The 27,136-nt window shown below is 39.8% G+C and overlaps 1 protein-coding gene across 4 annotated transcripts in view; it reads right to left on the bottom strand.

Moving 5' to 3' along the window:
- LOC121295490 (plastin-3) overlaps positions 1–27,136 on the bottom strand; it is a 513,951-nt gene that overhangs the window by 72,763 nt on the left and 414,052 nt on the right. Inside the window, exons 1-2 of one of the 4 annotated variants that reach the window (XM_041220154.1) lie at positions 7,661–7,676; positions 1,506–1,628 (exon numbers count right to left, since the gene is read on the bottom strand). The exons of 1 other annotated variant lie outside the window; for it this stretch is intronic. In XM_041220154.1, coding sequence (XP_041076088.1) covers positions 1,506–1,628; position 7,661 — 124 coding nt within the window. In that variant the 5' untranslated portion in view covers positions 7,662–7,676. Of the gene's footprint in view, positions 1–1,505; positions 1,629–7,660; positions 7,760–27,136 lie in introns of those variants that run through there. 2 more of the 4 variants (XM_041220157.1, XM_041220158.1) reach the window with 2 other exon arrangements.

Genomic DNA, 27,136 nt, shown 5'->3' with positions numbered 1-27,136 from the left:
CGTTTACAAACCACTAAAAATACATTATTTGAAGTGTCAAAGTTGGGGGTGAATGTGTATAAAGACAGCGATTGATTTTTTTTTTTTTGTGTTTTTTCTGTTTTGCTATCTTCCAGTTCATTTAATTTTCTTCATCAAAATCGGCATGTCTACATACTACATTTAGGATTTTTTTACTGGCAATTGGTTGCTCAGTTTTATACCTTTACTGTACATCTGTAACTGTAAACAAGCACTGTCTACCTGTATATTAACAAGTAATGGCTACTGACTGGTACTTTAAATTCTGTTAGGCAGCTCAGTGATTTCGAATATGTGACAAGGCTCTAATTGTCCATATTCATCCAATATACGGTCGAGCAAGGTTCCAGCTGTCCAACCACATTGCTTGTTTCACGTTCCATTGCCAGGCCATTATACAGAACCCCAAGTTATAGCTAAGCTGGCCGATCTGGGCCAGGTGTAGCTGGAGGGTGTTACTACTGCCTTTCCCCAGGTAAAGCTGAGCTGGATGGTCTAGGCAAGGTGTAGCTGGAGGCTGTTTCCACTGATGCTCAGCTATACCTCAGCTACAACTCAGACAGAACAGTTTCCTATCTCATGTGTCTAGTGAATTAGGTATACACTTTAATAAAAAATAAATCTCTAGTCGTCCACCCAGAAATGCCAAAATGTAGTGAATTACATATATACACCTTATGAGTTCCATATTATGTAGAATCAGAATTCCCTTGACAATCCGTCACACAACGTGTCAGAAATCTAAAGATAATTTAAATATAAGATTTTATTTAAGAATAAAAAGGGTGCACAACGAATCTAATATTACAGAAAGGAAAGGCAATTGGTCAGAGATCTTCACAAACAGCATAGAGTTAATTGATTAATATGATCAAACTGTTACAACGACCACAACATTATTAGCATACCTGGCTAATACTAATGTTAATTATGGCTGCTCACACAGTGTCTACTTTGCTTTAGTATTTTCAATACTCATTTATCATTGTAATCGATCATATTTCATATAAAAATGCATGAGAATTAATTCATCTTCCCTATTCAGAATAGTTTTAATTTAGTTAGACGCAATCTACCAAACTAAATATGTTCTCGATCTCAATTGATTCTACATTCAAATTAACTCAGACATTGGGTATTGATTGAATTCTCTGCATTTATTAGACAACTCCTTTGAGTTGCACGCTCTAAAAAATGAAGTTAGATTCTACTCCTAGAACAATTTACGCACTAACTTGACAGCACTTGCTACAGTTAATTTTGAGTCATAAAATGTTTAATATTTGATATGTTGAATACTTTTCAAAGAAGTCGATCTTCTTTTGTGAAGAACACTGCAGGTTCTCCCATCTCTGTGTTTGATGTTCCAATGAAAGAAGACGGTTCTTTGCTTGAAGTATGCATCCTATAGCGTCGGCTCGCAATAAACAATAGTTCTTTCAAAGGGAGTTAGGTCCTGATCTTCAACAGTCCTGCAACATTACCTTTGATTTGCCGAAAGGTTTCCAACTGGAATGGGTTCCATTGATCAGACGTACTCGCAGGTTTGAAGAATGTCTGGTTATTCCACCGCCAACACGTGGGTCCTGGGTGTTTCGAATATTTCACTGAAACAACACAAGTCCTCTTAATTACGTACCCTTCAGATTACAAGTCATCTGGATTATCTCAGCACAAGTGCACTTGAAAAGTTATTTAAGTTCATTTAAACAACCTTGGTTAGAATTACGGTACGGGATGCAGGTTTCAGAATCTGAACGGCTGTTGGTTTCTCTTCAGTTCCTGTCGTGGTCCTTGCAATCGTCCCATTTCCTGGTTAGAGTTTAATGTGCAGAGCCAAAATATGAAATATGCGCTCTTCTTAAATAGTCAGTTTGCCCAATTCTGCATTTGGTCAGTTTGAATAACTCACGCCACATGTCTCCTTATTGGTACTAAAATAGACATTTGGTAAATTCATGAATTAGAGTCAGTTGTGCCACCCTAAAACAGGAAACAGCCACTCCTTGGCCTTGCTCACAGCTTGACTGACAGTTCACTTGAATTTCCTTTGTCTTGTCAACTTGATTGATCAGGGGACTGGCTTTTGTCAGTCCAGCAGGGATCATGGGAGCCGCAAGGGGGGGGGGGGGGGGCATTAACTTGAAACTTTCTCAAACAAGTTTAAACAGTGTATATTACATTCTGCAATAACCTGATTTGACTGCACTGTCCGCTACATCTGCCACAGGGCCAAACCTTGCTGTACAGAAATTCGTCAGCAAAAGGAGTGCGCTAAAGAGACAAGCTGTTGAATAATGGCGACTGTAAGAGAAGGTTGTGTTGGAAAATGAACCGTCAAAGTTGTTGTTTCATGGGATAAAGAAATTCCAGCTCTGCAAAACACATGGGTGCAAAACCACACATTCAGAGCAGCTGTCAGGCATAGTTAAATGTAAACATCTTTGACAAAATCCTCGGTCATCTACATCTGACAAATACACTGGAATGCAGACAGCCATCGTTAACTACACCTTGTCCAGACCAGCCAGCTTAGCTACCTGGGAAAAGGCAGTGGAAACGATGCATGAATGTAATATAAAAGCAGCATAAGATGTAGTCTTACTTTGGCTAGATAACAGAATTAACAGTAGCATGACCAACATGGGACTCGGTCTGGTTCGTTTTGTTTGAAACAATGTATTAATGTGCTTGCTGTTCACTTATCTGCGAGCAAAGGGACCAAGTTTGTTTGGATGCGAGATAAAGTTATTGTTCGTTTGTTTGTTCCTTTTCCATTTTTTCTTTTCAGGACCGAGTTTGTTTGTGTTCACATTGCAGTTTGCAAGTGCACTCAATTAATTTACATGGTCTGTGAACTGGATGTTTACAATATCCAGCAAGGTATCTTGAAAGATAACTGCTAGTGAAGTGTTGCTTCAGTTTATTAGGATGTTTTAGATTCTTGCATATTGCTGTGGAAGAAAGCAGGGGAACATGGGGAGCACTTAGCTAATTTAATTAATCTGTGTGTTGAATGACATGCAGGAGAACAGTACAGCATTCAGTTACATAACACTGCACTGTTCTCCTATTGGCATTAATTTGAGAAAGGACGGAATATATTTTACTATTTCTGAGTTTTGTCCAGTTCAGCTTGGATTTTATTATCTGACTAAATTTATATCAGAGCTTTAGTTCTTTCATGCTGGTCCATGTAATTAGGGTTACCAGATTTTCAGAGTAAAATACTGGGACGTTTCATTTACTTTAATTCAGTGATGAGAACAACTCATTTTCTTTATATTGTCATCTCAAAACATTAAATACAATACAAAAAGCCTGATTAAAAAAGAAAGATCAGCTATTAGTATTACCATTTAAACGTGATAAAGACATAGGCCCTAAATCAGAATGATTAAACAAATAGATAATATATTTATTTTATTTTTGAAATGGCAATACACAACATAATAAATATTACATTGCTGAGGACACCAATGCAGTTTTGTACTTTTAAAAAAAAAAAAAAAAAAAAAAAAAAAAAAAAACTTTAACAAGCGATACAAAAATCACAAAACTGGGACGATTTAACAATTTTACAGTTTCCAACCGGGACAAAAAAATTAAAGGCTGTTTGCTCAAGTTTCCTCAGAATATGAATTATGTGTGAAATATTTACTTCCGAGTGGTGTTACCTTGTATAGTTCATTTTCTAATGTGCAAACGGACCTAGTCCAGCTGTTGTTCACATTGAGACCACCTCTTTTTGTTGTTCACACTTCACACCAAACGTACCAAACTGTACCGAGTGCGGACCAACCCTCCAGACCTGGTGTGAACACAGCCTTATTTTTCAAGTCAGGTTCTTAAGTTAAAAAAAACAACAAACAAATAATATATTTTATATATTATATATATACACATATATATATATATATATATATATATATATATACATATATATATATATATATATATATATATATATATTATATATATATATATATATATATATATACATACACACACAAATTAACCCGTTTTATATCACCTCATTTAATATCATACCCCTTTTATTATCACGATTTTTCAAAAACCACTCACCGTACACCATCATTCTATGAGAAATTACCTCTCTTAATATCACCTCACAAACCTGCTTACTGTCAAGTTTTGTGCAGTCTGTCAAATGCTGCATTGCCGGGCTTCACTAAGTAACCACAGGACATAATTCATTTTCAACGCAACTACAACCAATAATCACCTAGGCTAATAAATTGACATTTTGTGCAGCCTGTGAAATGTTGCATGAGCAATCTTAACTGGATATAGTTCAGTTACAAAACACTAACCTCAAAGTTTTCTTCTTTAACAGTCTGCACACCGTGACCAAAATAAGTCACTACTATCATCAGACCTGAAACAAGACATTGGCTTCTCTGCCTGATAATGTATGAGAACCTTACAACGAATTAGAACATTTATCAGAGATTTCCTTTAACCTGATTGCTCAATACAAGGGCTTAAATACCCGATGAAGGACCTCAAATGCTATCTTTCAAACTTTTAATGTTTAATTGCTGTCCCAAATCAATCTGCCCGAAAATATGTAAATATAGTATTTGTGTATTTTACCTTTTGCCTGCTTGTTGAAAGAAAGTCTTCGTTCTTGTAGTGCTGCACATGCCCTCTGAATGTTATCTGTCAAATATTCTGCTTCCTCGCTGTCCTATCTATTTAAATTTAGTATAGCAAATAAAGACACAAAAATTAAATAACCGAGGAAGTGTTTGCGGTCAGTGGCAACACAGTAACCACAATATTACATCAACTACATTCCATGACAATTAAAGCCCTGGTTACATTGAAACTCTAGTGCACTGCAAGCTCAAAGGGAACGTGATGCAGCACTTCATGTCCCGCTAGAAAATTAATCAGCTGCTGCTACTGGTGGACAGATCAGGGAGGGCAGTAAGCATTTTACATTTTGCATTTAGTAATGTCAATGCTATGAAATAATGTACCTAGTATAATTATTATAAATAATAAACGATTGCCCTACGTGCCTCTGCCTCTTCTGTTAATATAGCAATCTCCTGTGTTGTGAAGCATGGTTTACATATTCTTTCGGCAAGTGACCTACTAGCTGTTCTGACTTGCGCTGGTTGTTCTTGCTCTGTGCTACAGCGGCTCAACATGATCACCACTTCTACATTCAAAAATGAGCCTTGTGATGGCGCAAGCGCACTCTGTCTCAAGGGGATTGTTGCCTGGCCCCGATTGGACAGTAGATCCCCCAACCTACTCAGCATTGATTGGCTGGGCGCTGGCAGTGCGCCAAACGCGCTTGCCCTGAGTCTTTAATTTCATCAGAATCGCACTTTTGGAGAAGCCACGTGGTACAGGGCAGATGCATTTGACTTTAACCACTGTGTCTGCAAGTGCACTCATTTCATCAGAATCAAGCCCACACTGTTTCATTCCAGTTAATGATACAAAATGTATTCAGTGGCACTGAAACAATTTTTATTATGGGAGTGCTGAAAGCCATTGAACAAAACTGTAACCCCCGTGTATGATGGAATCCATGTAAACCGCACCCCCAGCACCCTAGTTCCAGCGCCCCTGAACGGATTTGTCCTGTAGTAAACTATATGCATGTGTTTAAATGTAACGAATGACTAAACGTACAGTATTAAAACACTGCTCTTTAATTCACTGCTAGTTTTCTTTCTTTCTCACACTCGTAATGTGCTGTAATAGGCAAAAGGTGAAACCCGCTTTATATAACAAATTCAAAAATCACCCAAAGATATTTTTGGATGGCTGTTGATGAGAGGGGGTTAAATGACCAGTGGGGTAATCAAAATAGAAATGAGAAACTATGCCAAGACTACACACCACAAAGTATTTCCCAAGATGCTATCAGGTTTTATTTTATTTACAACTGATAGTGTAGTGTAATAAACTGCAGTATCTGCACTGAATTTAGATAAAGGACTTTTTTATGGCTATTGCTTTCATAAACAATCACATTAGAAAGCTACAAAATAACCTCAGAAAATACAGAAGATACAAGAATTTGGAGTAAATGGACTGACTAGGCCTGTATGCACATGGAATCAGTGCTTTTGTATCCATCCCTTATTTGCATTTGCTAGGTCACATTCACGCTACTACAGACTAACTCCATTCAAACAGGTACACACAACAAAACACTTCTCATGGTAACCTGTCACTCCTTGAACTAGAGCCCTAACTTACTTATTTCTACACATTAGAGTTAGCTTTATTGACAGATGGCCAGGTGGGCGCTCACCCAGAATAAACATCTTCATTAATAAAACAACAAACATTTCTAACTAAATGAATGCTCAAGCATTTACTCTACAGGATGGTCAATATTGCAATATCCTCCAGAATGACTTTCTTTCTGGTACAGTAATAGGGGATGCGTGACTCAAGGTACAGCACATAAGGGTACAACAATAAAGATATGCTATGTATATTCTTTAAAGAGAACACAAGGCAACATCCTTTACCAGCACATAAGGTACAAACGTCACACTCAGCCACCGGTAGAGTACTGTAGAGTAGGGAAAACATTTTAATATGACCTCTAATGACCAACTCGCGCAATCTCTGCAAACTAATTATAAGTAAAACAAGGAAGCAATTGGGTGAAACACAACCAAGCATATTGTTATTAGATCAACACCGGCCCTTGAGTATGGAGGAAGCAGTTAAGGTATATGAAGAGAAGCGCGGCTGCAGCTCACTAAGCTACTGCAGTAATCGCACACATCAGCTGGATGCGTAACAGATGAAAGTTCGCCTCTCGATTCGCTACAAAGTTGAACTTTTTCAATGTTGAAACCATGCCGATACGGTCCTAATATTTATAATTATATATTATCTATATATATATATATTATATATATATATATATATATATATATATATATATATATATATATATATATATATAGAGAGAGAGAGAGAGAGAGAGAGAGAGAGAGAGAGAAATATGAATATGAATTGTGACACTATCAGTACACTGGAACATACTTTCTAAAACGCAAAAACACACACACACACTGCAGCACACTCCTAAAGCTCACAGTCCTTCCAACTACTACTGTCGCTGTATTTTATCAACTGTTTGAAGACACGCTACTGAAAAAAAAGTCACAATTGCAGAAAAACGCTGCTGTACTAATTTAAAAAAAAAATTATTACACAGAGAGACATGTGTAATATTCCGTATAGGCTACTGCTGACACGTTCTGATTGCTTCAATTTGATCAATTTCAACAGGCTCGATTAACTAAATACTGGCTACAGTCAGCAGGCAAGATTGGAGCGCACACAAAATACAATCTGTATATGCAACTAAATAATAGCTTGTAATAATTTAAATTCAGAGTATTTCAAGATTTATTTATAGAAATCTGGCTATGCAGACCCTCTCCATTTAGACCAAAAGCAGAGACGTGGAAAAACGTGTGAGCCATAGAGCCAGATGAAGAACGCTATATACCTGCAGTACCCCAACACCGATTAATTCCCTACTGCACTGCACACAAGCAACAGACCTTTGCAAAATAAGTCACAATACACACCCTTAATGATATTATATAAAAACTTGAAATCTTACTCTTTTCCCTTATATTCTGTTAACGTTCCACCTCAACCAGTAACTTCCTCTGGGTCCTACCAACACAACACAAAATTAAAGAAGAATGGGACTCGGTCCCGCCCACGCCTGCTTTCATTGGATAACACGCTTCCTCTGAGTGCAGGATTCTACAGTCATTTGATGATATCTCTGACGATCAAATCAGGAATCTCCAGTTTGGAAAAAGGAAACTGGCTTTGACCTTCCTCCGTGGATTGCGTCACTTTTTGCTCTCATTTTCCGATGGCTGTGTTGTTCATAAAAGTTATACCAACGGGTTTCTTTTTAAGTTTTTTTTTTTTTTTTTTTTTAAAGGTTTTTTTTTTAAGGTTTTTTTTTTGTTGTTAAACATATTTAAAGCGACATACACAGTTCACAGCCAAATCACAAAACAGATTGACCTCGTGGCGTCGTTACTCGGAGTTAAGAATTCTGTGCCTGGGGAAAGAGACCCCAGCCCCAGTGTGCTGCATCCAGAAACGGGATCAGCATGCACCACGAGCTTGAATCTTGGGATCATCTGCTAAACAGGATGACTGTATAAGTTATGCATAGTTTTTTTTTTTGTATTTATTAGTTTGTTTTTTTTCCAAAAACTACTGTCCCGGCATAAAAAGCTTTAACAGTCATATGCAAAAAGACAATAAAAAGTCATAAGATAACAACAAACACACACAATCTATAAACAAGAGGACCAGCTGATAACCATGTTCAGGCTTGGAGGGTCTCTCCAACACAATGCCACAGATGTCTCAAGTTTTGAGGGAGCATGCAATTGGCATGCTGACTGAATTTAATGTTCATTTCTCTACCATAAGCCGCCTCCAATGCTGTTTTAGAGAATTTGGCAGGACGGCCTCACAACCGCAGACCACGTTTAACCACGCCAGCCCAAAACCTCCAGGTCCGGCTTCTTCACCTGCGGGATCGTCTGAGACCAGTCGCTCAGACAGTAGATGAAACTGGGTTTGCACAACCAAAGAATTTCTGCACAAACTGTCAGAAACCGTCTCAGGGAAGCTCATCTGCGTGCTCGTCGTCCTCACCAGGGTCTTGACCGGACTGCAGTTCGGCACCGTAACCGACTTCGATGGCCACTGGCATGCTGGAGAAGTGTGCTCTTCACGGATGAATCCCGGTTTCAACTGTACTGGGAAGATGGCAGACAGCGTGTATGGTATTGTGTGGGCGAGCGGTTTGCTGATGTCAACGTTGTGAACAGAGTGCCCCATGGTGATGGTGGGGTTATGGAATGAGCTGGCATAAGCTATGGACAACGAGCACAGAGATACAGTGACGAGATCTTGAGGCCCATTGTTGTGCCATTCATCTGCCGCCATCACGTATTCGATAAAAAAAAGAAAGAAAGAAAAATGCACACGCACACACCAGCTCGTCTTGGGAGTAACTTTAAATCAACAAGACAATCTAGCGAAATCGCAGATGTTGGCAAAAGTTTGAGAGAGACGGGTTATTAATAGATAGAGAGATTATATATAGTATAGACCGATAGATATATAGACAGATTTAGATAGACATACAAAATGTTCACCTTTTGTTACCTTATAGCATGAAATTAAAATGCATTAAAATAGTTTTTGTTTCATTCATCTACACATCCTACCCCACAACTTCAAAGTGAAAAAAATAAAATTCAAGAAATTTGTAGAAAATTAATTAAAAATAAAAACTGAAATAGCTTGGTTGGATAAGTGTCCACCACCCTTGTAACAGCAATCCCAAATTAGCTCAGGTATAACTAATCGCCTTCAAAATCACACACCAAGTTAAGTGGCTTCCAGCTGTGTTAAATTGTAGTGATGCACATGATTTCAGGATAAATTCAGCAATTCCTGTAGGTTCCCTCTGCTGGGTAGTGCATTTCAAAGCAAAGACTCAACCATGAGCACAAAGCGCTTTCAGAAGAACTCTGGGACAAAGTTGTTGAAAGGCACAGATCAGGAGATGGGTATAAAAAAATATCAAAGGGCTTGAATATCCCTTGGAGCACAGTCGAGACGATTATTAAGAAGTGGAAGATGTATAGCACCACCAAGACCCCCCTATATCAGGCCATCCCTCCAAACTTGATGACTGTGCAAGAGGGAGACTGATTAGAGAGGCTACCGAGGCCAATGGCAACTTTGCAAGAGCTACAGGCTTTTATGGCCAAGACTGGTCAAAGTGTGTATGTGACAACAATATCCCAAGCACTCCACAAATCTGGCCTATATGGTAGTGTGGCAATAAGGAAGCTATTACTCAAGAAAGCCCACCTTGAATCCTGTCTGAAGTATGCAAAAAAAAAAAAACACTAAGGAGATTGTGTAGCCATGTGGCAAAAAGTTTTGTGGTCTGACGAAACTAAAATGGAACTTTTTGGGCTAAATGCAAAGCGTTATGTTTGGCACAAACCCAACACAGCGTATCACCCAAAGAACACCGTCCCTACTGTGAAGCATGGTGGTGGCAGCATTATGTTTTGGGGATGTTTCTCTTCGGCAGGGACTGGGGCACTTGTCAGGATATAATGGAAAAATGAATGGAGCAAAGTGCAGAGAAGTCCTTGAGAAAACCTGCTGCCCTCTGCAAGAAAGCTGAAACTGAGACAGAAGTTCACCTTTCAGCATGACAACAACCCAAAGCACACAGCCAAAGCTACACTGGAGTGGCTACACTGGAGTGGCTAAGGAAAGTAAATGTCCTTGAGTGGCCCAGTCAGAGCCCTAACCTAAATCCAATCAAAAATTTGTGGCATGACTTGAAGATTGCTGTCCATTGACGCTCCCCAAGGAACTTGACAGAGCTTGAACAATTTTGTAAAGAAGAATGGTCAAATATTGTCAAATCTAGGTGTGCAAAGTTGGTAGAGACCTATCCCAACAGACTCACAGCTGTAATTGCTCCCAAAGGTGCTTCCACCAAATATTAACTCAAGGGGATGGAGACTTATCCAATTATGATATTTCAGTTTTGTATTTTTTAGTATATAACTTTTTTTCTCCCTTAACAGTGTGGAGTATGATGTGTATTAGTGGAAAAAATCTTCATTTAAATGCAGAAACTCTGAGGCACAACAAAATGTGAAAAAAGTTCAAGGGTGTGTAGACTTTCTATAGGCACTGTATAAAGTATTGATTTTCTGCCCCCAAAGAAATCGGCTGTCGGATAACCTCTTCCAGAAACTTGTTTTGCTGAAGGAGAACTGATAGAGAACTACACAGTGCCACACATTAGTCTAGTGCATCAATCTGTACTTAAAACTACACTAATGTTAGACATTAAATAAATACTGTTTGAATACTCAAAGGTTTTTTGCTTGCTATAGAATTACTCTCCTACCCCCATCAAAAAAAAAAAAACTTCTAAAAGTTCTAAAACTCTCATGTTGAAAATTGTATTTGTTTTAAAACTGCATCTTTACAGCAAAAAATAAAAGTGCTTGGAACAGTAATTGTCTCTGAAGAGTCCTTTATCAAAATGCTAAAAAACCCACATATTTCCTAACGAGCAACTATACAGTGCCTTGAAAAATATTCAGCCCACATCCACATTTCACATTTAAGAGTCTCAGATTCAGAATTTGAAATAGATTAAATTAGGATTTTTTCCCACTGATCTACAAAGCCTTGAGCACCATGTCAAATCAAAAGAAAAATTCCAAAGCTTTCAACATTTTACTAAAAATGAAAAACAGAAATGATCAGATTAAAAAAGTATTCATACCTTTTGTAATTGCAAGCCTAAATTTGCTCAGGTGCAATATATTACCTCAACAAGTCACACAATTTGTTGATGGACTCCACCTGTGTAAGAAATTAGTGGATCACCTGCTTTAAATTAATCTGTGAGGATAATACTGCTCTCTCTGTATGGTCCCACAGTATGGTAGAGACTTTCAAAAGAAAGTATCAAAATGAAGACGAAAGAGCATTCTAAGCAAGTCAGGTATGTGATTATAGAGAAGCACAAATCTGAGGAAGGGTACAAAACCATTTAAAAGGCATTGAACATCCCTCGGAGCTCATCGTACAGAAGCGGAAAAATACAAAACTACCACCACAATGCCTACATCAGGCCACCCCTCTAAACTTAGTTGCCGGACAAGAAGGGCACTTCTTAGGAAAGCTACTGTGAGGCTAAGTGTTACTCTGAATGAGTTACAGAAGTCAGTGGCTGCACTGGATGATGATGTTTATGTACCAACAATCTCCAAGGCATTCCACAAAAAGGGCCTTTATGGGAGAGTTGCAAGGAAGAAGTCCTGGCTGAAAAACAACCATATCCTTGCCTGCAAAGAGTTTGCAAAACGGCACCTAGAAGATACTGCAGTTATGTGGCAGAATGTCTTATGGTCTGATGAGACTAAAGTTGAACTTTTTGGCCTGAACACTAAGCGGTATGTGTGGCGCAAATCAAACACTGTACTTCAGCCAGGTAACACCACCCCCACCATAAAGTATGGCGGAGGTAGCATCATGTTATGGGGATGCTTTTCAGCAGCAGAGACTGGCAATATTATCAGGATTGACAGGAGGATGAATGACGCACAATACAGTGAAATCCTGGATAAAAACCTACGCCCCTCTGCCAAAAACTCAAACTGTGGAAGAAGTTTGTCTTTCAACAGGACAATGGCACACTGCCAGAGCAACACTGGAGTGGCTTAAAATGAAGAAAATAGATGTCCTTAAGTGGCCCAGTCAGAGTGCTGACCCATCGAAAATATATGACAAGACCTCAAAATTGCTGTCCATCACCGCTCCCCAACTAACTTGACACAGCTTGAACAATTTTGCAAGGAGTAATGGGCAAATATTGCTCCATCATGTGTGCAAAGTTAATAGAGACTTATCCGAAAAGACTACTGGATGTAATAGCTTCCAGAGGTGGTTCAACCAAGTATTGACCCAGGGGGATGAATACTTCAAAAATGATGACATTTCAGTTTTTTTTAATTTTTATTATTTTATTGTTTACTATTTTCTTTCTTTTTGGGAGGGACTCAGTGAAGAAGAATGTGTGACTCACAAATAAAAATTCCCACTCTAATGCATCGAAATCCCAGGCTGTGAGACTTTTAAATGTGAAAAAAGGGATAGGAGCTGAATACTGTATGGCACTGTATAATAACCATAATAAACATTTTTGTTTACTAAATGTATTTTGTAATTTCAAATTGTATTTTCCAGATAAATGTGTATTTTGTATTGAAAATACAGTTATTCCAAAGTAATTAGTATTTTGTATTTTGATACATTGTTTTCTGAGTATTTTGTATTTTGCATTGAAAATACATTTCCTGAGTATTTTGCCCAACCCTGACAACAGCAAACAAATTGCAGTCTGCAGTGCAAATAAACCTTTACATAAGAACAAAAAGCCAGTGGGTACCTGTGGCAAAGTGCCCACCCCTGTATGTATTTTCTGTTATATGATGTGTGTTAATGTTGGTGTATAGTCATTGGTACACAGGATATAAACAGGTCTGTGTAACACAAGTGTTTAAAATGTATATTTGTATTTAGGCACGAGGATTGCACAGCACTTCATGTGCAGGTAAAATATAATAATATTTGAGCACGGGGAATTGCACTTTATTAATTCACGTGCAGTTGTACCACGACTCCAACTGAATGATTGATTCGCAATCGAGTCTCGGTACAGCTGCATAAATTCTACATGTTTTCACCCACTCGGGGTTGTGTGTTCAGTGAGTGGAGAACGGGATAGGAGACGGAGGTAATAATTGTGATAATAATTGTAATAGTATTAGTAAATATCTGCTCATCTTGTTTGTCTGTATAGTCTGTTTTGTTTGTCTTTTTGTTTTGGCGAATGTGTCGTGTCCTGAGATTTGTTTGTTACAACCTTTTTATTTACTGTTCTGTTAAATCATTAAATGCTGAGCGAGACCATTTGCTCAGCTCCACCAAACTCCACCTCTCGCTGTCGTTTATTTCCTTGTTCCTGTTTCTGGTCTGACATCCCCCACTCTGGCCGTCTTTGTGACAGTACCATTAATCAGTGGGTACCAATCATTCAGTGGGTAATGTCAATCAATGGGTAATTGCATAGCAATTAAAATGTAATGTAATGTCCTTGAAATAGCCAGGAGGGTCTGGAAAAATTGATTATGGTTCAGGCTAGTAGCATATAAATTCTTCTAAGCTGAGGGTGAAGTTAGAGTTGATTTACACATTAATATGTACTTTAAATGATAATACTGGAATATCAGAAGTCTGCATCACCTGGGACTGCCTGTTACTCCTCATCGTCTGGGGCAGCCTGTGTCTCTCTTATATCCCTTAAGGTTGCTGAGGGTCCTGTTTCGCCTGGTGTTGCCGAGGGTCCCGCTTCACCTGGGGGTGCTGAGGGTCCCGCATCGCCTGGGGTTGCCTGTCTCTCCTCTGCTTCGCCTGGGGTTGCTGCGGGCTCTGCTTTGCCTTGGGCCGTTGTCTGGCTTGCGCTGCCTGGGCCGCTGCTAGTCCTGCAGGACCATAGGAAGCACCGGGGCCAGCGCCTCAGAAAAGGGGGCTGCTGGATACAAAGAAGGGGGGGAGGTCAGGAGACCAGGATTATTCCATACCCTTTTCCGGGACTTTGAGACTGAGGGGCGAGGTGGCCGTTGGGGCCATGTGTGCTTCGCACAAGGAGGGGGATATGTAGCAGGGCGGTAGGAAAACCCTGCTGTTTAAATGTATTGTGTTTATTTTTAGAACAGGGTCTCCCCCTCCGCCCCTGTGTCATGTTATTTTGTGTTTGTATTATGATTTATTTATTGTATTTGTATATACATGATGGCGGAACGCCGTGTATTTGTTTTTAAAAACCTTGTTCCTTGTGGCTGTCGGCTAGTGCATTGTTAAACTAGCCAGCAGTCACACAATTAATAAAGTCGTGCAGATTGTGGCCGAGGGGGTAATAGAATAATAATGAAATAGTTAAACTCCTCAGCCACGGTCTTTAAGCCTGAAGCTCTCCCTGCTCTAGATGGGTGTTCAAGAGGCAGAACGAGAGTGAGAGAGGAGAGAGAAATCTAAAATAATAAGGATCAATGAAGGCAGTTGCCCAGCCTGACCTTAGTTTTAGTTATTATTTTGTTTTTGTGATTTTTTTTGTTCATCTTTTTGTTTTGCTCTGTGAGCAGTGTTTGTTTTGTTTAAATATTTTATTTATTTTTTCTTTAATAAAAATGGTGCACGCTGCGTCCTTTGAACTGCAGTTATCTACCTGTAACATTCTGGCCTGATGTCACCGCAGCGCCAATTCCTGCCACATAGGGACACAAGCATTCTTTTTAAACAATTCATATTTTTGCTTTGGAAGCCATACAAGAAATGTGGTCTATGCAGAACAAGCTACATACTGGTAAGTGGTTCTGAGTGTAATGAACCAGCACTGTCTCAGCTCAGGAAGCAAGTCACAAATCCAGGAAGGGCCTTGCCTTTTTACTGGATGTGCTTTTTATTATTTCGTTTTTTTACCATGAGCTTTCAAGATATTTTTAAACTAGACGGAGCCATGTTCCTTTGATTGCAGTATTGCACTTTATCCTTCAGTCTGCTTATGTCATTGGGAGGTGATGGAATGTATATTACTTTGTTTTATTCTGTCTGACCTTGGAAATACGATTGTAACTTTTACTGATTGTTTCCTTTAGAAATCAAGTGGAAATACCAAGATGGAATACAGACATGACTATGATAGAAATACACCTTTCTGAAGAGAGGAGCAGGCACTGGATTATTGGAATGCAGGCATGTCTGTGATAGAAGTAGACCTTTCTGGAGAGAGGAACAGGCACTGGATTATATCAGATCTTTCATCCTGGCAAGAGGGAGTTTGACTGGCAAGCTTCTCGAACTAGACATAACCACAAATGTCTGGAATACCCCTGCCTGTATTGCATCATGTTGAAACTATGCTACACCATGTTTATTCCATGGTTAAACCACAGACTATTAACATGGTCAACACTGATTTCCATGATTAGCCATTGCTAGACCATGCTTGCTACAGTATATGGCACCACAGCCAAACCATGTTTAACTCATTTCCTTTTTCATTATCAGACCCTAAAGCAATCACAACCAGTCATTGCCATACAACGAGAGGCCATGAAACAATCATGGTCAGAAAATATCTGGGCATGGTCTATTGAAAGCAATTCAGAAATTGCTTATTATGTTGTGTCTTATACACTATACTCCATTGTTTGAATTCCTTGTTTATCATAATGGTTTTGATATTTTTATTCATAAGCAAGTAAACACAGAGGTGTTGCTGATTATTTTACCAATTTCCACATACATATTCAATCATGTATTCAATGTTTTAAATGAAAGGTAACATATCAACAGCTTGAAGAAATTATTAGAAAATACATGTAATTGAAAATAGAAATTATTATTAAAATAGAAATGCATTGTGAGATTATTGGCATTTAAAATGATATATTGGAAGGGCATATACATTATTAAAGTTGCATGCATCAGCTGATTTTTAAGATAAGGTATGACAATGTATGGCTTTGCATTATTAAAATGGTATTAGGATCAGGTTACCAAACATCCCCAGCTTGAGCTGGACTGTCCCCATTTCTCATTGACTGTCTCAGTGTCCCAACATTTTTCCCAAAACCTTTAAAAAACTCGATTTGCAATCTCCCCACATAGCACTCCTTATATAATTTACACAGACAATCGGCAATTATATTAAAATATGGCTCCATGATTTACATTGTCTCATCTTCTACAATTACTCTAAATTGTTTGAATATGATTATTTATTTTATTTATTTATATCTGTAAAGCATGTATTCTTAACAGTGATCTACACAAAGAATTCCTGTTTCATGTTGTAAAACACAACCAGAGCTTTAAGTCGATAGACTGTACATCTAAAATAGCAACACATAAAGTAGCAAGACATAAAGTTATAACATAGTCTAACCTATAGCAACACATAAGGTTATAACATAGAGTAACCTGGCCACAGAGTGTAGTAGTTGTGCAGCAGTCAGACTCAGAGGTTGTTGTTGTATTTAAACAAAAATAAAATAAATATTTCAACACAAAACACACTGCTCACAGAGTGAAAATAAAAATTTAGACAAAACAGAAATCTCAAACACAAAAAAACAAAACTGACCCTAGGTCAGGCTGGGCAGTTGCCTTCACTGTTTCTAGACTTTCAGTTTCGATTTAACTTTTCTTTTTCTCCAGTCTCTCTCTCAAACACGTTCCTCCTCGAACACCCACCCAGAGTGCAGAGAGCTGCAGGCATATATGCAGGTGACCATCTCCCTATTAGCAACAATTAAACAATTAACTTGGGAGATGGTCAGCTCCTTCCTATGAGGCTCTGGCCACATTATCTCCGGCAGCGAAAGTGCGGCGGGGGGAGCTGTTCTGACCTCCACCCCTTTAGTTGCTGGCAGCTTCCCTTTTTGGGGCTCCGGCCACACGATATCCTGCTGCAATGCAGGAGTGGCTGCGGCCCCAGGCGAAGCGGGACCGCCAGCAACCCCAGGCGAAGCGGGACCACCAGCAACCCCAGACGACACCCTATTTTTTTTTTTTTTTTTTTTTTTTTATCTATGTCCAGGTTCTGAACTTTGGAAATCTGGCCCCTTTATATTTAGAAACCGATATTAATATATACAACTGGTTAAGGCAGTCCAAGACTAGTGCTAACTGGGTGCTTTGACACCTGGCACAGATTAAATAAATACATCACAGTTTTGGTTTTATATTTGTATGCCACTACTTTAAATGTATTTTTTAAGTGGAAGTACAAATACGTACCTGTGGCAGGCTGGCGAGTGGATAGAGGCCCAGAGACAGTCTGAAGTTCAAAAAAATAACTTTAATTATAAATAACACAAAATAAAAGTGCACAAGGGCAAAATAAAGGGATTTAAACACAAAAAAAAACAGTACAAAAAACAAACTTACAAAAATAAAGGTTTCCAGGCTGGGCAATGCCTTCACTGGATACAAACACCACAAACACCACAAACACCACAAACACCACAAACACCACAAACACCACAAACACCACAAACACCACAAACACCACAAACACCACAAACACCACAAACACCACAAACACCACAAACACCAACCTGCTTCCTCAGCTCCCTCCTCCCAAATGAGAAGCAGAGGCCTCCTTTTATGTCAGGTGGCTAGGCGCTGATTGATCGTTAATTAACCTAATCAACTAATCAACCCCAGCCACCTGAACATAATAAACTGAGGCAGGCAGGGGAAATTAACCCCATCCCTGCCAATTTAAAAAGGGCAGAGCTTTGCTCTGCCACAGTACCCATTTTACAATAACATATTCAGGTGAGTGCAGTGCAAGTACAAATCACACAGACAATTACAAACAGGTGCAAGGGTGTTTACTGAAATGGTTTACAATGTCCAGAGCCTAATGGCGAATACCTGTAAATAATAAATGATGGAAGCGATACAGCGGCGTGTATAACTTAAGTTTGTATAATCCAACAGGTTTGACCCACAACCAAAAGTCCAGTTTTATCACCCACACACGAAAGACAAAGACACAGACACAGTTCCTACGGTGCGTGAATTAAGTGCTTGTGGTGAAATGACAGATCCTAGTGGAAAGTGCTGCTGTCCGGGTTAAAGTTGGCCTGGGGCTGCAGCTCCGGATCGTGCTAGTAGTCTTGAAAACAAACGAAACAAACAAACAACGTTTACAAGACCAACTAACAGAACACTCACAGTTTCTTTTAAATGCAGGAACTCCTTTTTAGGTTGTTTTTCTAACCATTTACAAAGGAAGAGATTACTTTGCTACGCCTCTATTTTATACCAATGCTCATTACCCCTTGGTTAACGAGCACATCTACTTCTCCAATCCACGTATACGACGTCGTTTCCCGTTCGGGTGATTGAGTTTGAGTACCGTAACTCGGTCCCTTTTCTAGCCGGCTGACTTCCACCTACCCATGTGTGGAAGGGTGGTGGGTAATTCACTGACACAGGAGACAGACAGGTGGATTTGGCAACACCGCACAAGTTCCCAGTTTTATTTTGGGGTGCTCTTTTTCTTTTAGCCCGCAGAGGGCGCTGTTGGTCTGTGGTCTGCTTACCAACGATGGTAAACAGAACCATGGGAATACCAAGCGATGGTACACAATACCAGCGCACTTGCAGGTGCTTCGAAACAATAATTCAAAACAGAAGGCACAAAGAAACAGGGAAAATAAAACAGTAACAAAACTACAAAGAAAAGGTGCTGCACTTGACAGCTATATCCCAGTCGTCTACTACCCGAGCGACCTGGATCACCAACCTACACTGCCGGCTAACTAGCCTGCTCCGTTACAATACTCCGGGGTCTGCCCAAGGGTTCCCCGCTCTCACTGTCTCGCTGTGAAACTCTGTTTCTTTTTTTTTCTCCCAGCTGATTCTCGGTCCTGGACCATAGCTTCCGAACTCTCGGCGGGTCATGGGCAGACCTGAGGAAACAACAGAGCATTAATTTATAGGGCTAACAATCTCCCCCAAGACTCGCCTCTCAGCCATTCAGAGAAGGGGAAAGTCCACATACCCACTTTCCCACCTCCCCGTGTCACTGCCATGACTCACAGGCGGTTGTTGGACGACTGCCGCCCTCTTCCTGCAGCACTGTGAACACGCCAGCAGAGTCAGCACAGATCTCCCCCTGCTACACCATGGGAATAAAGTATCATGCCTTTTAGTCCAGGGTACTCTGCTCCCTTTATCTAGTACCCGCTCAGGTCAGGAGGGAGATCTAACACCAAGCGTCATTCGATCTCTTTCACACAATGGCAATCTGATCTGTGCTGAAAACCCCAGTATAAGGTTGTAGATCATTTTCAGATTCACAAGGTTGATTTGTAATTGACATAAATAAAATGTTAATTATGGCACCGCTATTTTCACAGCAGTTTTAACCCCTGTTAGTGGTGAGTACATTAATCAGTGCTGCCTTGCAAAGAGAACTTCATTCTTTTGAGGTCCTGCAGGATCTCCCAGGTGAGGATTTCAAAGCTGAATTGCAAGTGGACATGAAACCCTGGTGCAGATTGAAACCCAGACCTTTCCAAGTGTGAGGGGTCTGCTTTGAAAGATTGCCTTATTCTGCTGCACCAACTACAGTATTTGAGCTGTAAGATATCTGCATAAGCCAGTGTTGGGCTCAGTAGCACACAGGGGGAAATCACAGAGTGGTAAATGATGCTGCTGTTATAAAGGGGGTGATAAGGGTTAGGGTGGGAATGATGCTGCTGTTATAAAGGGGGTGAGAAGGCACAGGATGATGCACTGTAATCAGCACACTGGAAATCTCCACGCTGCTGGCATCTGGGCTTCAGCCCAAAGCAATCAATCAAGTCCTTGCATCAGGGGAACTCAGGATTCAGCAGGCTAGTGTAAAATCAGCATGTGGAATAAGGAAACCTCTGAAAAGCCAAATTGGCTCCTAATAATCAGGCTTAGCTCGAAGAGGGTCCAGCTCTAATTGGTTTTGTTTGACACTACCCACTATAGTCTTGGAGGACTAATGGAAGTAGACACCATGAAAAGAGATATGCTTGTTTTACTGTAATCCTGGAATCTGCAGGATTCTACTATTTTGGAGGAGACTGTTATTCTTTTTTTTCATGCCTGCAATAACAATCATTTGTTTTCTTAACTCTTGAGATGTTTATAGTAGATTAGTTTGGTGGCCTATTCAAACAGCTGCTTAACTATGAGTCAGCTTTTGTTTTCTCTCATTAAAAAAAAACAAACAAAAAAAACACCTGAGAATAAAAATACAACAAAAGGCGCTTTTAGAACACAGTCAGGCCTGTGAGTTTACAGCAAGCTGGGATCATCTTGTAATAGTGTTGGTACAAAGATAGGAATCTGGGTATTCTTGTTGAGAATTGCATGGTGGGAGCTGTTACAGCTCTGTGTAACAGGCAATGCTGTGTGATCCACTACCGATAGGGATTCAGACCAGATAGGTCAGGTAGATATTTGGGGTGAGTTTCAATCAATCCTGGATTCAGTCAAAATCTGCGCTTATGCAGCATTATCACAGGCAATACTAATAGTAAGTAATGGGTCAAATACAGTCATTCTTCTGTACTGTGTTATTGACATGTGTTAATGTCATTTACATATTTAACTTTTGAAGGGTTGATAAACCTTCATGTTTTTTGCAATCTGACTGGCTAGAAGTGGAACTTGCTCTTAAATGTAATTATTTACTGTATTCTTTACTTTGCTCTTATTTGAATTTGATCTTATTTTCTACTGATTTTATTGTACTTTACAACTGCTCTTAACTATAATGTAATATTCTGTAAGGTGATACTTTGTATTGTGGTATTTTGTAATAACTGTAAATTGCCCTGGATAAGGGCGTCTGCTAAAAAATAAACAAATAAAATAAAATAAACAGAAACCGAAACTAACATCTATAATAACAGTGCATGGGAGTCTCTATGTATTATTATTACAAAGATGCAAAGTGCCTCTTCTCGTGCGTGACTCCCTTGCAATTTCTTTCCTCTGTTAAAGACCTGATGCCTTGGAATTATAAAAGGACTGTCATTACCCTGTACTGGTGTCCAGTGAGTGAACTAGCCACACTTCACACCAATGACTCAGGAAACATGTTGTCCAGTACAGGAGGTCAATCTCTAGAGGTGTCACAGACCAGCTCTACTTAAAACTCGACCCTGGAAGCCCCTCTGTCATGGTTCGGCTCTCGGCTAGCTTTCAAGACATCGAGGCCTGGATGTCTGCCAATTTTCTTCAGCTGAACACTAACAAACCTGAACTCCTTCTAGTAGGATCTAAAACTCAACTTAACAATCTCTTATAGCTGCCATGAACCTTTGAAACTGTCTGCTGTTGCCTTCCCACACAGTATGCAACTTACAGCAACCACTCCTTTGATGCCCACATCTCCTCTGCGGTTAAATATTCCTTCTACCATCTTCTAAACATCTCCATCAGTCCCTATCTTTCCCTCATGGATGCGGATATACTTTGTCATGTATTTGTTTCCTCTCGACTCGACTACTGCAACTCTCTTTATGGTGATCTCCTGGCATGCACCATAAACCAACTACATCTAGTCCAGAATGCCAGGATCCTTACCAGATGTAAAAAACGTGGACACTTCACCCCTCATCTTGCCCAGCTGCACTGGCTATCTGTAAGGTTAAGGAGTACTTTCAAAACTCTCCTGCTCACCTACAATGCCCTTCATTACACAGGTCCCGAGTACCTCCTCAACCTGCTGACCCGCTATGTCTCTGCCTGAAAGCTGAGATCCTTCAACTCTGGCCTGCTTGTTATTCCCAAGAAAAAGTGTACCAAAATTGGAGAAGGCTTGTTTAGCTTCATGGCTCCAACTCTCTGGAACTCTCTCCCAGCTTTGGTGTGTGATGCTCCCACGGTCACTCGCTTTAAATCAACTCTCAAGACCCACTTGTTCTCGCTTGCTTTCCATGCTCTGTAAGCCCGATATCTGCTATTAGCTGCTGTGTTCCTGCTACTATTTAATGTCTTAGAACATAAGAACATAAGAAAGTTTACAAATGGGAGGAGGCCATTCGGCCAGTCTTGCGCATTTGGTTGTTAATAGCTTATTGATCCCAGAATCTCATCAAGCAGCATCTTGAAGGATCTCAGGGTATCAGCTTCAACAACATTACTGAGGAGTTGGTTCCAGATTCCCTTATTATGCTACTATATCATGTATTATGCTTTTTTTAATTTTTTTTTTTACTGTATATCATGTATTATGTATTCCTGTGTGTATAAAGTATTGTGGATTTTCTTGTTGTTACTGCATCTTGTAAAGCGCTTTGTGATGGTGGCCCACTATGAAAGGTGCTATATAAAATAAAAATTGATTGATTATTGAATATCCAATGAAAGAACTGGAGGGAAGTGCCATCTTGTGACTGAGGACGGGCAAAGCTATATTCTGGACAACCATTAACCCTTCCTGCATATGAAACATTTTCTAGCTTACAGTTGATGCTTGTCTCAGTCTTGAAAACATGGCACTAAGTTTCTAGACAGCCTAATAATAAGTGTCTAACTGCCTAATTCATGCTGATTCACATACACCAGGAATAGCTTTTAAATAACAGCAACAACACAGTAGCCATTACCAGCTTGATAATCATGCACAGTAAAAGTTTCACGTCCTCAACCATAGGCAGAGAATTCTGCCATCGACATGTGTAATGTTAGCTGTGCACTGCCCAGCAAAACAGTAGAACTCAAATGTACCCGAAGTGGCAGATCGCTAGATTGAGCTTTGTCTTACTTCTATAAAGACTAGTTGGCTGATCTAGCCTGTGTTATATATATCTATGTCAGGAAACTAGAACTGAAGAGCAACTGCTAGTCACTCATAGTCACTGCTTTAACTTTTCCAATCAAAGCCTTTGTTTACTAATATTTATTTGAGAAATTGAGACATTTCAATATAGGCCACTAAGAATGAGTGCAAATATCATAAAAAGAGTAAAAACCAAAGCATGGAATGTGAGGCTGCATCCTCTTTAAAGAGACTTGAATATACCGCTAGGTGCTGTTCAGAGAGAGCATGGTTTAATAACTTGAACAGTGACAGAATCCTCCTCACCATAGACTCGCAGACACACCATAGACATTATCATTAATGCAACATTTGTGGGAGACATTATATATGTGAACAGGTGGTTATTACATTTGTGGCAGGTGTTAAATTACATTTGTGTACAATGAGAATGTGAGGATTCTTAGGAATTCCTTGTTACAATGAGAATGTGAGGATTCTTAGGAAGTCCTTGTAACAGTAATAATGTGAGGATTATTAGGAAGCCCTTGTTACAATGAGAATGTGAGGATTCATAGGAAGTCATTGTCACAATGCATGTACCACAGTTTACCATGGATTGCCATGTTTTTTATATATCATCCTTGCTATTCTTTACAATGCTTTCACTGCTTTTACTATAGGACACTTTTCTAAGGGTTTATACTAATTTTGATTTGTTTGAAAACATTGTAGCAATTGCCCTTAAATAATTAAACCATATCTAAAAACAAGTTAAAAAACAAATCTAAGGAATCCATGGATAGTTTATGAAAGCATACTCAAATGTATTTATTCAGATTTGAATAGCGTTTCATGCACCACTGGTTTTATTATGCATTTAATGCACATAAAAAGTATGCTGTCCTTGAGTTTGTATGCCTAATTTATGGCAGTTATATGAAGTAGGGAGTTAAGGCAAAGCAAATACTGGCATTACCCCCAGAAGGCAGTCAATGTTGAACACCAGCCTGGATTAAGACTTGGAAAGACAGGTTCTTTTCCAAAGAAGCCTCGGACCAATTTCCCATATAAGAGAATTGTGTCGTCTTTCATTTCCATAAGCAGAGACATGACGTAACTTGGACAAATGCTCAACAATTTGTTGCAAATTCTATATAGTGACAACTACCATGAGTCTTTATACAGCTCCAAGAGTTTAACTATTTTCACCATGTTGCACCAGCAAAACTAAATCACTAAGAATTACCATCTGTACCAGCAACAAAAGTCTGAAGCTTTCTTACATCAAATGTGAAAAACAAACCTTAAATACCTTATACACAATGAGATATAAGTTGTCAAACTAAGGTAAAATTGTTATTCTTCTTCCGTTTACATTTTTAAGAGTGTGTAGAGACATTTCAAACAGAAAAGCTAAATAACTGGACATCTACTAATCATGTGATTCAACATGTTGGTCAACATCAAAATAAACCAGGGAAGCAAGCAGATTGATATCCACACTATTTATATTAAACCATTTATTTGTGTTTTAAAACAGCACATATCGCAGAAAAAAAATAAATAAATAAAATTACCCTGGTTTAAACTTGCAACGTGACATCCTTGAAGAGCACATGACCTTAGCCTGCTGCGCCACTGCGCAGTTGTTAAAATGTGTTAATTTTTTAAGCTTGCATCCATGCCAAACCGTCTTTTGCTGAAGTCAAAAGGAGAATAGAGGATGATATCATTTATGTAGACCAAACAACAGCATCCTCTCAACTCTCCTAGCACATGTTCCATGAAACGTTGGAAGATAGAGGCAGTGTTCTTAAGTCCAAAGGGCATCACTTCGAACTGAAACAATCCAAATGGAGTAGCAAAGGCAGTTTTCTTCTTTGAGTCGGGATCCATGGCAACTTGCCATTATCCTGAGCATAGATATAATGAGCTAAACACAGCTGCTCCATCCAGTGACTCTAAGAGGGCATGGATTTGGAGCATTGGGTAGGCGTCAAATTGGGTTTTGTTGTTCATCCATCAGTACTCAGTACACAGAAGCAGTAGGATCCATCATGTTTCTCAATCAAAACCACTGGAGCAGACCAATCTGACAAAGATGGCTCAATCATGCCATCCTCCTTCATCTGATGAAGATGTTCTTTAATCAATGATTTTTTCTGGGGGGGTGGGGGGGGCACTCTGCAGGCACTACACCACACTGGCATCTCATCTGTGGTATAGATGGTGTGAGTACAAACAGTAGTCATGCCTAGTTGAAAGGTGCACACGGCAGGCCATTTTTTCATGGGTTTCCGCAGATCCTGTCGCTGAATCCCATCATATGAATCAGTCGGGGTATGCTCCTCTCTACCCTGGGCAAGACATGTAGGTGCAGTAGGCTTCTTAGAGACAGCCAAGTAAAGATGTATGTGGGGCATATTTCATACCTTCCATGACAATTTTCACTCACTTTCACATCTTGGGTAAGAATAGATAATATGTATATCCCTTTTGTTCTTTTACTCCATACTGTTTGTTACATAGGTCAATCACAGTAGTGGATGCATATATTAAAAAATCCAAACCCAGAATCAAGGGAAATGCCAAGTGTTGGTCTGACATGACGTAAGTGTCGACCGTCCAGATTTCGCCACAAAGACTTGATCCCCACATGGCTGCAGCACGTCACTTGGCTTCTAAATTTGTCGCCATAGTTGGCTTTTCATTAAATGTTAGCAGTGAAGTTTGGGGGGCGTGCAGCTGGGGGCTTCTAATTTCCTGTCAATTAGTACCTATTCTCTATAAAGCCCTGATCACTTGCACCTTCGCTGTCTAGTGTTTTGTTTTTGTAGCAAACTCTCAGGCTTGCTGTTGTTGCGCTTTCACAAACTATGAGGGCTCGCCAAATTGTGACATCTAAATACTGCGTTAACCTATTCATATACATGACTAACTGTCTTAAAACATGTAACGAATATATTCAAATCTAAAAGAATACGCAATTGTTGTTCTACACTGACAAGGATTCCAATCACAATAACCAAATATATTCTACCCGGCTTCACGAGAGCCAATGGTTAATTCCAATCATAACCTCTAGATGGCAGTATAACACCACAAATTCTATATAGTCTTTAAGCTGGTTCGCTATCACTGTGACGTTCGCACACACTCCAGTTTTTCTATACATTCCTGCAGTTTGCTGTCATTCCGAGCGATTCTCAGGAATTCCCCCTTATCCTCAACCTTTTGCCTACCTATATCAACTGAAATTCTTCAATTTCAACTCTTCCCCTCTTCAAGGACCTGATCACGAAGCAACACACTCAGCTGCTTTTTGAGATGATCAGAATCTACCAACACAGTAACGTCCAGCATCTCTGCATGAGGCGTCCATTCCTGTGACTTATTCCTGTTCCCAGATTCGTGTTTCCTCATCTGGCGCTGCTCCTCCAATCTGACCAGCTTCATCAAGGCACCTTATTCAACTTTCAAAGTCATCATTTCATCAAACGCAAGCCGCCAGTCAGTCACGGAACCATGTCCTACGATTATCAACATTTCAGTCAATGTCCTCCTACCCCCAAAAGACAATACTCTCATAAACTGCTCCCGACCAATCAATAGGCTTTGCAGACGCCCCGGAGCAACACATTCTTCATCCTCTCGGGTTCTGCAGCAGTCTCAGATCTCTGCATTCTTCCTCTCTCCCAAAAGCAGCCCCATCTCTGGCTCCATCTAAATCTGCCTTAACACTGAAAGACAAATATCTATCGCATTCAGCAGATCCCTACACTCTGCAGCAGACCACCGTACTCATCTGATGGTAGTCCTCCGTTCACTATTGCAGATCTCTACTTCAGCAGATCTCTGCTCTCTACAACTGGGCCTCTGCACACTACTGACAGCACTCCATTGTTTTCTTTCTCAGACCTCTGCTCCATTCAGCAGATCCTGCTCTCTACTGTTAATTGCTCCTTATTACAGCAGATTACTGCTCCCTCTTCAGATCTGCTCATTACTGCAGCACACAAAAGTTTAAATCTGCAACTGCGCTTCTCCAGAGTCTCCAATGCTCCATCTTTCCTCCAATACGCAGATCATGGCAGCATTCCCACAATCAAGGCTAACGCTAAT

The sequence above is a fragment of the Polyodon spathula genome, chromosome 20 (assembly GCF_017654505.1).
Source record: "Polyodon spathula isolate WHYD16114869_AA chromosome 20, ASM1765450v1, whole genome shotgun sequence".
NCBI classification, from domain to species: Eukaryota; Metazoa; Chordata; class Actinopteri; order Acipenseriformes; family Polyodontidae; genus Polyodon; species Polyodon spathula.
The sequence above is the reverse complement of the archived record's forward strand: the minus strand, read 5'-3'. Positions and strand labels throughout refer to the sequence as shown.